This window comes from Euleptes europaea, chromosome 7 (assembly GCF_029931775.1).
Source record: "Euleptes europaea isolate rEulEur1 chromosome 7, rEulEur1.hap1, whole genome shotgun sequence".
Taxonomy (NCBI): domain Eukaryota; kingdom Metazoa; phylum Chordata; class Lepidosauria; order Squamata; family Sphaerodactylidae; genus Euleptes; species Euleptes europaea.
In genome coordinates, this window is record NC_079318.1 from 30,434,582 (window position 1) to 30,447,718 (window position 13,137).

The 13,137-nt window shown below is 42.5% G+C and overlaps 1 protein-coding gene across 1 annotated transcript; it reads left to right on the top strand.

The window, feature by feature from the left end:
• Positions 1–2,490: 2,490 nt before the first annotated feature.
• LOC130480721 (cytochrome c oxidase assembly protein COX20, mitochondrial) lies at positions 2,491–8,099 on the top strand. Its single transcript, XM_056853344.1, has 4 exons — positions 2,491–2,517; positions 5,514–5,628; positions 7,316–7,379; positions 7,961–8,099. The coding sequence occupies exons 1-4, from the start codon at positions 2,491–2,493 to the stop codon at positions 8,097–8,099; spliced, it is 345 nt and encodes a 114-aa protein (XP_056709322.1).
• The last annotated feature ends 5,038 nt before the right edge of the window (positions 8,100–13,137 follow it).

The window sequence follows — 13,137 nt, forward strand, 5'->3', positions numbered from 1 at the left end:
CATAGATTAAAGAGCCAATCTAGCTCTCTTCCTTCCATTTGTTTATAGATGAGAGGCTCAATAAATCATTAATTCCAAAATTCTGTTGCAATATATATTAGTATTTTGACTTACTGGCTTGAGAAAGTAGCTGTGCTACTGTAAGGACTATTTTAGTAGTTTTATAAGGTGGAGTGTTTGCTAGCAAATAAAAGTATGTATGCATTTTGGGGCTCTTAAATCTTATTTAGGAGGCTCTCCTATGAAGATTTGTGATCATGAAGGGGGGGTGGGGAAGCCGCCTGCCAGCTTGCTGAGAGACTGCAGCCTCAAGCAAGCAACACACAGGCCATTTAGGCCCGGGAGGTTTTGCCTTGGATTTGCCATTCTTCAAATGCACATTTCCCCCCCATCCAGATTCTCCAAACTCAACAAGAAGTCCCCATGCAGAGTTTGGAGCATGCGGATGGGGGAAATGTGCATCTAGAGAACGGCAAATCCAAAGCAAAACCTCCTGGGCATAAATGGCCTCACACGCCTCATTCCCGCATAAGAACATAAGAAAGGCCCTGCTGGATCAGACCAAGGCCCCTCAAGTCCAGCAGTCTGTTCACACAGGGGCCAACCAGGGGCCTCTAGGAAGCTCACAAACAAGACAACTGCAGCAACACCATCCTGCCTGTGTTCCACTGCACCTAAGATAATAGGCATGCTCCTCTGATCCTGGAGAGAATAGGTATGCATCATGACTAGTATCCATTCTAACTAATAGCCATGAATACCCCTCTCCTCCATGAATATGTCCACTCCCCTCTTAAAGCCCTCCAAGCTGGCAGGCATCACCACATCCTGGGGCAGGGAGTTCCACAATTTAACTATGCGTTGTGTGAAAAAATACTTCCTTTTATCTGTTTTGAATCTCTTGCCTTCCAGCTTTAGCAGATGACCCCGTGTTCTAGTATTATGGGAGAGGGAGAAAAGCTTCTCCCTGTCCACTCTCTCCAAACCATGCATAATTTTATAGACCTCTATCAAGTCTCCCCTCAGCCGCCTTCTTTCCAAGCAAAACAGCCCTAAGAGTCTTAACCGCTCCCCATAGGACAGTTGCTCTAGTCCCCTAATCGTTTTGGTTGCTCTTTTCTGCACCTTCTCAAGCTCTGTAATATCCTTTTTACAGACCATAAACTCACCCCGCGTCACCCGCACCTTTCTCACTCTTTTAAAGGCCATTTACCCACAGGAGGGTTTTGCCTTGGATTTGCCGCTCTCTAGATGCACATTTCCCCCGTCTGAAGTCTCAAAACTCTGCATACGGGGCTTATTTTTGAGCTGTGAGGATTCGGATGGGGGCAAATGTGCCTCTAGAAAGCAGCCAATCCAAGGCACAACAAAACCTCCCGTGCATATGGGAGAATGGGAGGCATGGACAACATATTGTGTAAATGAATTTAATTTGGGAAATATTAAGGGATATGTTTTGATCTAATTCAAACTCTTTGAAGTAATTAAGACACCAAAGTTAAAGAGTAGATTTTAAGATAACGATAAATGAAGTTTGTTATAATGACTTAGACATTAAATATAAAGAGAGAAATAAGGATATTAAATGGACAGAGGAGGGGAGAGGGGAAGTCAACTATATATATTTGTTTAGTGATAAGATAGAAATTGCTTATATTATATACTATGTGAATGGAATGATAACAATAGAATGTGAACTAGTTTGAAAAATAATTTTTAAAAAAATTGTAAAAAAAACAAAACCTCCCGTGCATAAAAGGCCAAATTTGCTGCCTCGCATTTTTTTGTTTAGTTAGTGAGTTATAGAAACAAGTGCATTTACTTTTCTATTATTACTATTAATAACTTTCAAAACTGTTTAGACACTTCTGCAGAAGTCAGGTGATGGGTCACTTTTTAAGGTGGGTGGAGGGTCCAAAGGGTATTTTTGCTTTGTTGATTGAACTTTATAACTTGGTATAATTATCATTGATACTCTTGTATTTTCTTTTTATGTTTTTTTGTTATTATTGTATTTGTTTGTTTTGTTTTATAACAATTAAAAAAATTACACACACAAAAAAGGCCAAATTTGCCATGGCACTTTTTTTCCCCCCGCGCCTGCGCGCAACGTACAGCCTGACATGACGTTTGTGGCGGGAGCAAGAAAGCGGAGGCGCGCGAGGGGCGGGGCGGAGGCACCCGAGACGGAGGCAGCGGCGCGCGCGCGTCACCCGTGCGCGCGCGCGCCCCCACCCCCCGCGCGCCGCTTCGTGACCCATCTCACTGAACAAAGGATTCTTTCTCGAACGCTCCTCTCCAGACCTAAAATGGCGCCCTCTCGCTCTCCGAATACCATAGAGACAAAGGAGGGGCCGCCGCGACAGAAAAAAGGCGGGTGGGGAAAGGCGGGCGGCTAGAGCGGCCGTCTCCGGCGTGGGGGGGCCTCTCTGCGCGCCTCGGCTCGCTGGTTGTCGCTCGCGGATAGGAGATCCGAGCGCTGTGGTTGTTATGGCGGGTGAGGGGGACCCGAAAAAGGTAACGGGCTGGAAGCGAAGGCGGCCGCTGATCCCTGTCACGCGTCGCACTTAGGGACGGCCGCGGCTTCCCCCAACGGCACCGTCTATAAAAGCATAAGGTCGTCGGGCGCGCCTTGAGAGAGTCGGCGGAGGGGTCGCGTCGCGCCATCCACGTGCCAATGGACGGTGGGGGGGGGGAAAAGGCTACGGCGGATAGCCGCGATGCAGCCATTTGCTCTCTGCCGCCTGTCCCTCTCCGCCCCTTTGCAGCTGTTGTACAAAAGCCCTCCGCGCCCCCCCCCGTCTACTGTCACGACTGGGATCGCCGAACCACGCGGCTGCTTTCAACCGGATCTCGTTACGCCCAACCCTGAGTACGCATGCGCGTCACGGCCTTACCCTTGAGGATCGCGATCAGGGAATCGCCATTGCGCGCGCGATTCTTTGCTCTCACGGTGACAGATTAGAAAGATCCCTATCATTTACGTCATGACATTTTTTTCTTTTTTTCTTCTTAAATACTTTATTATTATTATTTTTTTTCCATGTAAGGTTACCAAAGGAAAAAGGGGAAGTAAAAAATTGGGGGGGGGGGGAACGTAACATACAATATCCCCCCCCAGTTTCAGTCACCTTTATTGGCATGATAATAGTAACAGGAATACACAAATTAATAGTGCTCAATCTCAGCCGATCGTCCCTAACCCCAAATTACTGACTGTAATAAAACAAGACCGGTCTGCATCATTATCTCTTCAGTACAATTGATAGTAAATGTTGCTGGTTGCTGACCAGCTACTATAATCACTTACGAAAAATAGGTCTTGTCTACTACTGCTATAAGAATTATTGTCGTAATACATGATATGTCCACATAGATTGGGATGTCTTATGTGACATTTCTAATATTTGAAATGGCCATCGGGGAGTTTAGGAGGTGGCTGAAGGGAATGGAGGATGTGTAACCACAATTTTTTTTTAAAAAATGAGGGCCTAAGACTGGAGAGGCCAGCCTGATATGTAGCAGTTTTGGTCAAGGAGTTGGAAATGGCCCAGTTTAACTTCATTATGGGGCAGGCTGCTAAATTATGAAAGGAGTTGTTTTCATTGTTCTGCAGGTGGAAAGCGCCTTCAAGCCACAGCTGATTTATGGCAACTTCAAATGTTTTCTGAAGTCTGCATAATGGAGACTTAGTTCCCACAATCTTAAATGGTGATCATTAGTTTTGCTCCATAAAAACAAAAGGTGCCATCTACCAAACATTCACTGAACTGGATAGAAACTGCACTGCAATATTATACACTGCCTTGGGTTTCTAGATGGAGCATATTCTGTACCTTCTTAATGTAAAGAAAGTGTAATCTAAAAAGAAAACTTAAATAATAATCTCTGAATTTAAAATGCTTTTATTTTCTAAGTCGATACCAGGCTCAGTATTTACCTGACAATGCAACAGTATTTCTAAACAATGAAAGTCTTACTTGGTGTATAATCTTCCTTCTATGTGTGGTGGAATTATAGAATAGAATCATAGAGTTGGGACCACCAGGGTCATCTAGTCCAACCCCCTGCACAATGCAGGAAATTCACAACCCCCTGCACAATGCAGGAAATTCACAACTACCTCCCCCACACACCTTCAGTGACCCCTACTCCATGCCCAGAAGGTGGCCAAGATGCACTCCCTCTCATAGAGTACATTGTATGTCTTTAAAAAGAGAGTTCATTTGATTTTGGAGGGAAACACTTCATAATATATCTAATTCTCGCTGTGACCAAATCGGTGGGTCAGGGCCACGTTGGCAGGAATTAGATTTTTCTCCAAGCTTGGGGGAAAACCTGAAACCTTAAAGGAGGAGGGACAAATAGCCTAAAAATAGAGAGCAGTTGTCCGCACATGCACTTCTCCTTGACTGATGCTGAGAGAGCCTCACTGGAAGTGTGCAGAATGGCCGGGTGAAGCTCCGGCACCCCAATGTTGCGGAAGCAAATGCAGTGCTGGCAGTGCTGGAGGGGGGAGGGGGAGCCTATACCACCCCGTCCTCTCCCTGCCATTGAAACTGCTTCAGAGGCAGCAGCACTGGAGGGAGGCGAGTGGGTAAGCAGGAAGGAGCGCCTGTGCCATCCCCATGCTTCCCCCACTGCTAAAACTGCTGCTGAGGCAGCAGTGCTGGTAGTGAGTGTGTGGGTAGGCAAGGAGGAAGGATGGGATTGGCAGCAGTTTTAGCAGTGGAGGATGGGGATGGCACAGGCTCTCCTTCCTGCGCCCCCACCATGCACCCCGCCAGCAGACCTGGTGAGGGGAAATGGGAGAGTGAAATCCCCCCCCACACACACACAAGTCTCTTGAAATGAAAAGAGGGGGGAGCAGCAAGCTGTCTGGCAAGTGGTTGGGGGAGTGGATGGGATCCCCCCTCCGCAAGTCTCATGTTATCTTTTTATTTTCAAATAAAAAATGTACAGGCTGAACAAGTATTGTAGCAGATACAGAATAGCTATACAGAAACAGCAGTGCTACATCTATAATGGCTTCCATTCCAAAGCAGTATAACCACAGCTTGGAAAACCAAGAACAGCTCTCCAGAAATCCCTTGCCCCCTTTCTCATCCGGCTCCAAATGTAAAGGTTTCCTTTCAGATTTTTGCTCCCCACACACCAAACTGAAAGGCACATTAGTTTCACAACCTCTTGTAATCCCACAGGTAGAACTGATCTGCTGCACTGTTTATGTATGAATAAGCATTCATTGGCTGCATAGCTAAAAGGACATGTTGATTGGCAGAATAGCAAGCCATGCTGATGAACAAAGAAGGGAGAATTTTAGCAGGAACAGCTTTTCCTAATGGAGCTCAAAAATAGAAAAGGCTGTATCTGCTACAAAAGGTACAGGAATCTTCTTTATGTTGAATATGGCCCTTTTGTTGAATAGGCAGACAGTTTTGTTGTGGTCAGTAAATTCGGTAATTGAAATGCTTAATTCTGTGAGGATGATTTGATATATTTAACTTTTTTAGTCGTTTCAGCTGCTGGGAATACTTGAGGTTGGAACCATCCCCTGTTTTCGGGAATCAGTGCTGTATGGGTCACTGGGTGCTCTAACACTGGGACTTGGACACTTCTTAGCAACTAGTAAGTACACGTGAAAGCTTGTTTAAATTGTGTGTGTGTGATAACCTCCTCTGTTTCCATCCCCTCCCTTTATTTGCTCGTATACACGTTCATGCATGCAAACTCTTTCAAAAGAAGAGGAGTTGGTTTTTATATGCCGACTTTCTCTACCACTTAAGGAAGAATCAAACAGGCTTACAATTGCCTCACCTCCCCCTCCCCACAACAAACACCTTGTGAGGTAGGTGGGGCTGAGAGAGTTCTGAGATCTGTGACTAGCCCAAGGTCACCCAGCTGGCTTTGTGTGTAGGAGTGGGGAAACAAATCCAGTTCACCAGATTAGCATCCGCCGCTCATGTGGAGGAGTGGGGAAACAAATCCAGTCCACCAGATTAGCATCCGCCGCTCATGTGGAGGAGTGGGGAATCAAACCCGGTTCTCCAGATCAGACTCCACTGCTCCAAACCACCGCTCTTAACCACTACACCATGCTTGCCATCCTCATGCTACTGGCATACATACTGGTGGAACAGTCTACCAAATAACAACAGGGCCCTGGGGGACCTAAACAAGTTCCCCAGGGCCTGCAAAACAACTGTTGTGCCAGGCCTACACCCAAGGGTAGCCACAAGCCTTTCCATTGCTACCAATTGCTGGCCTCCCCATCCTCCCCCAACTGGTTGTGGGGGTCTACTGGCTGGCCAGGACTACTGTCCAGCTGCTGAAAGAATGCCATCTTGTTTTAAAATATGTGGTATGGATTTCAAGGGATGTTTTAATATAGTTTTAAATTGTTGTTTTATATTGGGTTGTGAGCCGCCCTGAGGCGCGGGATATAAATGCAAATAATAAATTGATAAATAATACAATGTGATAGTTGACCATTAGTATTTCCCATTTCCTTCTCTACTCATCCCCTTCCCAGCAAAGGCATATGGGCCTTTTCTGGGTTGAGAGGTTGATCATAAGCACAAGTCTAGCAGGGCTTGTGGAATGGAACTTACACACTCTGTGTTCCCACTGCTGCTTGCAGGACTCCCCAAAGCGCAGCTCCTGAGGTTGGGTGTACTCTTGGAAACAGCATGGAGTGTAGGGTGGGGGAGTCTGTAGTAGATGAGTGCTGACATCTTGTATGAGCAGAAATATTGCTTGCGCAAATAAGAATGAAGCCTAGGACCCAACCCTGGAGTTTCTTTCAACTGCTGAGCAGTTGAGATGTTTATAAACATTCCATAATTGTAACTTGGTATGTTTTAATTGTTTGGAATACGTTGTGAGCCGCCCCAGCAAAGGACAGAAACCAAATAAATAAATAAAATACTTCAGCAGTTGAGTCAGTAGCTGAAGTGGGCTCATTTCAATCAGCTGAATCCAGAAGTCTTGCAACCAGAAGCTTAATTATATGCAGCCTACATTTTGCTTCAGATAAATTGTTTTATCAGTTTTATCTGATGTAGGGTGTAAACTAGCTAACACTATTTTTTCTGCCAAGATTCATTCTGCTCTTTGATATTTCATTTGTTTCCTGATAACCATACTATAAATATCTTCAAGATTACCCAAAGTGGCTCTGGTATCACAAATGAATTTATAAAAGACATTCCAAAGGATGTTCCTAGATTGTATGTTTCGTTTTGCTTTCCTACCATTATCTAACTGCTGGGTTTAAAACTGATATTTAAGCTATGTGAATAATTTTTCCCCTCAGGTAGAGTGAGACGATCTTGTCACTTTGGAGCAGGAGGCTTTATCATGACAACATTAGGATGCTGGTATGTATGGTTTTTCTGGAATTGATAGACCAGTGCTACAAAATACACCATTAGGGCACAGTATATTCCCGTATACGGACAGCCATAAGCAGGAGGATTGTATTGGATTCAGCAATGTCATTCTCCCACAGCATTCTCGCCCAGGATCAGGAAATGTACAGCTCCTACAGCTCTATCCAGCTGCCCGAAAGGGTCCTTTAAATTCACATGGTGATGTAGTATAGTCAATGGTGTATGGATTTGAACCAATTGTCCTCCCTAATGCTAGAAGCAAAGTTCTTTTTTCATATTTTCTTCATTTTCTGATAAAAAATTTTTTTGAAATATTGGGGAGACCATGAGGGAGTGGTGGGTTGGCCTGGATGAGCCCTTTTGTGCAACATCCTTAAAGACATTTGGGAGAATCCCCATCCCATACTAGCGACACACATTTGTGTCGGCCGGAAGCTGTAGCAAAGGAGGCTTGCCTTTTGACTGTTAGCAGTAGTAGCCCAAATTGAAAACAGAATATATAAACCATGTATCTTTTGTTCTCAGAGTACTCCTGTTGCCTAGTGAAAAATGCTCCTTTTTTCATTAAGGTTCTACTGCCGTTATAATAACGCAAAACTAAGGATCCAGCAGCGAATAATTCAAGAAGGGATGAAAAACAGGATTATGTTTGAAGGCACGCAGTTTGAGCCAGAGAAGCAAAAAACAAGCATTGGAAAAAGTCATTGACAAAAAGCCATTGTGCAACGGACAGTTTGTTGGGAATATGTCAGCCCGGTATGAAAATTAATCTGAGAAATCACAGAACTTGGTTGCTGCTGCAAACTGGGTTGGATCTGATGGAAAAGCCAATGAAAGGACATGTTGGAGTAGGTCTTTCTGAGCCTTTCCCAAGCAGTCCACTTTCCATGCAAAATCTTCTAGGGCTGAGAGAGCTTTGCAAAACAAATAAAAATCACCACAATATTGTAGCAACAAGGGGGAATCAGACAAAATTGTCTTCCTATTCTTGCATGTTGCTTGAGGACAGGAAGGTGCAAAGAGATTCACTCTGCCAGTTCCTTCTATAAACTTTGTGGATCCATCCTATAAGGGAAGTAATTTACTCACCTCAGACCTATCATAAAATTAATTTGTATTTTACTTTTACACTTTAATACAAATCAAAAAGTGCATTAAGTACACTTAATTTGCTCTTGGGGGGAAGTCAGATCTAATTAGTATAGTATATGCTGAGGAAGATGCTTAAAATGTCTTTAGAATAGTTAAAACTCAAATTAGTTTGGGAGGTTATTCAGCAACTAATATAGACAGATTAGACTTTTTGAAATGTAAAACTTGTGTGCAAGAACTAATCAAATCTAAAGAATTCTTAAAATCAAGTTGATTTTAATTATACAGATTTAAAAAAAATTAAGTTTCACCATTAAATAATTGGGAAATTGACTGGATCATGTTCTGTGCGCATATTTTATCCCCCACCCCCAAAAAAACTTGTAAGCACTCTTCTCTCCCCCCCATCACCTTTGCTTCAGTGGGGCTAATGAAAATAGTGCTTGTATTGTCAATATTTTCCAAAGTTACATCATAAATGAGAAACAATATTTTGCTCTGAACTGTTAATATCCTTGACTAATACTGTGCTAAATATTTACCAAAATGTATACATCACTGCGTATCTAAATGTTAGAACATTCAAGGCACTTCACTAATAGTCATTGTTGTATTGTCCAGTACTGTTCTTCACCAGTTTCATTCCACAGACTTCAGCCTTATTTCAGATGTTTCTTGCATTGTCCCATTGATGTTATTATAAGCATCACTGCAAGACATTTCCAACTGCAGTACTGGTATTTTTTAATGTTGTGAAACGGGTACCACAAGATGCTGAATTTTTCCCAGCACTACTATTTGATGTAATGAATATCTTGACCATTCTGCGGCCATAATTCTTTGGAATCTTTGGATGCTATTTAAGCATGTGAATAGAAAATGTGAGTTTTTCTTGGTATTTAGCTTTTGCGACCCTCAGTCCTGAAGAGGCAAGAGGTTCCGATTGTTTTCTGTAAAGTGTTTACCTTCGTTGCTGCAGAAAGACGTTCACTCAGTTCTAATATTGGAAATGGTTGTAACCAGATTATTTTTTCTTCTAAAATCTGTGAATCATTCTGGACTCGTTATCAATCTACCGGTATCTGATATAGTGATTTATAATGTGCATGGGATGTTTTATATTTTTCAGTTCTGAATGTAAATCGTGGACCTTTTAATTAAATACTGCTTTAAAAGTAGCATGCAAAAACATCCACATGCAATTAAGTACAAATTAATAAAATTATGTGAATCAGGAGGAAGCCCTTGCTCCCTTCCAAAACCATACATTTTGGCTACTGTCAATTAAGGTACTCTAAAACAAGAGGTATCTGCTGCCTGTGGGATGTGCTTACTGTCCCAATTCTTGCTTGAAGATTGCGGGGAGGAAATATGTATTAGCAGTGTGACAGTACCATAGCCTCACCTCTTTCCACTTACACTGGAAAAGTGTTAACTTCTAGACGCATTTCTTGCAAGGCATTTAGGAAACCAACGCAACATCCACCTGATGTTTTCATGCCTAGCTTTAGCTCAAGTGCCAAAATGTATGAAAAAACCTCCACCTTGTTGCTGCACTATATGACATTAGCATATCACTCTAAAGCCCACAAACGCTTGTCAGCATTTAAATTACCACAGGACTCTTTTTTTGGTTTATATTAGAGCTTAACACATAAATATTTGTGTGCAATAGTGTTATTAACATGGGATTTGATCTAACATTCATTTGTATGCATGCACAATGTTAATTACAACTGTTGTCAATTGGTTCTTGAACCAACTTGAGTATTCAACAGTAGAACATGTACCGGTACTTTGAAAACAAGAGGTTTCATAAGTAAGCTACTATATGCTTAAAGGCTTTTTCTTTCTTTCTTGATGGTACAGACTTACTGCAGTTCCTGTCTTCGATAGGATTCCTCCATGCATGTATTATGTTTCTGCATATAACGAGAACCAGGCAGCTGAGAATGCAGGAATAGGTTAATCTAGCAAGCCTGCCAAAAGGGCAGCTTCCTACATGAGACGCAGAAGTTTGCAACTCTACTACCCATTCTCCTTTGGTCTCCCTCCACGATCTGGCATACCCCCACCCCTCAAAAATAATATCCATGCATATTTTTAACAATCTCCAACTTTCACCCCAAGGATCCATGAATTATATGTTATTTGACATATTAAAATTTAGTAGTAGCCATGCATTCATCTACAGTGCATGAGAGTTTAGACAGGAATTTCTTATTAGCCTGAAGGGCCAAAGCTGTAGAATTGTACGAAAACCTCAGGACTCATGCAAATAGAGTTCTTAAACTGTGGGAAGACTCAATGGTATCATCTACGTAAATGTAGTGTGCTTTAGTCTTACCTAACAGAAGAGCAAATATACTGTGCTGCGTTTCCATTTAGCAGATGTGTTAACGAATCCAGACAATGCTATTTACAAATGAGATTTCAATTTATCCATTGGGTTACTGAATGATCTAATATGCAATTATCTTCCATTTTGTATTTCACTCTCAATTAGAATTAAGTCCCAGCCCAGAAAAATATTAGGGCAATACAATGTTTGTACTAAACACTGAGGCAGGGGAAATTATCCAGGCAAGCTGCCCAACTGCCACAACCCACTGGCCAAAGGGGGGGGCAGGGAGAGGATCTCATCTTGTGGTATGGTTTTTCATAGCATCACAGCCCCACTTTACATTCCTTATTCACGTTAGTCTTTCATCCTACCTACCAAATTCCTCATGCCTTTTCTCGGCATCCGAATTTAACTTTCAAAGAGCTGACTGGTACCCCCAATCACTACCCATAAATCAGGGATTAGAAGGGGCATTGTGCAAGCAGTTGACAGGATACCCCCTTCCTTGTGTTGTAAAAAGCAGGTCCTAAGATTCTTGATGTGTGCATGAGAACAAAGTTTAAGTACTACTACATTCTCTGTCTCTCTCACACACACACACACGATTAAAGTTAATTTACATGTTAAAAATTACAAGTGGTTGTACAAGGAGCAGCCATTTTCCTGTACTAGTACCCACTATTTCCTTGTAGCTTTAGACAATTTGAAGAACTCCTTGTTGCTCATTGAATGTAAATCAGCGAACGCTTATGAGAAAACTCACGCTAGTGTTAAATACATGCATACACAGACTGCTAGCAGCCACCTGCATATTTAAACCTGACAAGGCAGCCTTTGGATCAAAACAAGGTGGGGCAAAAGATGATCATGTATGGTGTAACTGTCCTTTCTAACCCCAAACTATTAATAACTTCTGTATACTGCACACTTTAACATGTCCACAAGTTTCCAGCCCTGGCCAAACTACAGTACACAGAACAGGCTGGCCTGTCCTAAGTCTTAGAAGACCAACTGCTTTATCAGAAAATAACCATAGGTGGTTCTACATAATTATATCATTAATTGTTCTTGAGTGAACGGCTGAGATTTTCAGCCCCAAGCATGGATTATAAGCAATTTGTGGATAGCAAAAGACCTAAAGAGCTGTGTTCCTTGGGAACTGCTGCATTGCTCAATTTCTAAACAGTACAGTGTAAGTGAATAGTGAGGTATAAAGACCTGGAAGATCCAGACTAATGCCCAACACCTGCTGGGTGATCTAGGGGCAGTCACACACTTGGCCTAACGTACCTCATCAGGTTGAGGGGATAAAAAAGGCAAGATCGATGTAAGATGTTTTGGGCCCCCATGGGATAGTCAGGGTGTATATGAAGTAGAGAAATGCCCCCATACAATTAAAACTGTTAAGCTGCCAGCCGTGGACGTTCAAAAGTCACAGAATACCTACAATTAACTCTTAATGTAACAGAATCCAAACCCTGGAGATACATTCTTATTTATCAGTGACCTGTCCAGCTTAGCATCCTGCTTCACAGCAGCCAAGTAAGAGGTCCAACCAGCAGAGTACAAGCCAAGGCCTTCCAATTTCTATTATTGGAGGGGGTGCTTTTATGTCCACTAGTAGGAATTGGGAGAAAACTACTCCCCAATTCTTTTCTGCTCAAGACTAAGGAGGATTTTTACAAATGTCACTGGGTGCTCCCAAATTCTGTCCCGTGCCTAATTATATGAAAGCTGTCTCACTTAGCAAAAGGACATTAAATGGAAAAGTCCCTGATTCCTTCCTGCCAACTCTTTTACTCATCATGGTTGTTCCCTTCTGCAATTTCCCCCCAAAAACTTTGCAATATACTGTACAGGCATACTTCATTTTAGTGCGCTTCACTTTATTGTGCTTCGCAGATATTGCGTTTAAATGATCAGCAGCCATCAACAGCGAGGCAAGACCCTCCATCAGCAAAAAGATTACGACTTGCTGAAGGCTCAGATGATAGCATTTTTTAGCAATAAAGTCTCTTTAATTTATGTACGTTGTTTTTTAGGCATGCTATTACACACTTAATACACTACAGTATAAGTATAAATATAACTTTTATATGCCCCAGGAAACAAAACGTTCATGTGACTCATTGCGATATTCGCTTTATTGAGGGGGTCTGGAACTGAACCCACAAAATCTGCAAAGTATGCATGTACCCCCGCACAAAGAAAACCCAACTGGAACTGCACATTTCAAATGAGGCAGCACGAATACTGGCCATTTTATTTTCCTCTTTCCTAATAATCCCCTCACCTTGGAATTTGCCCGAT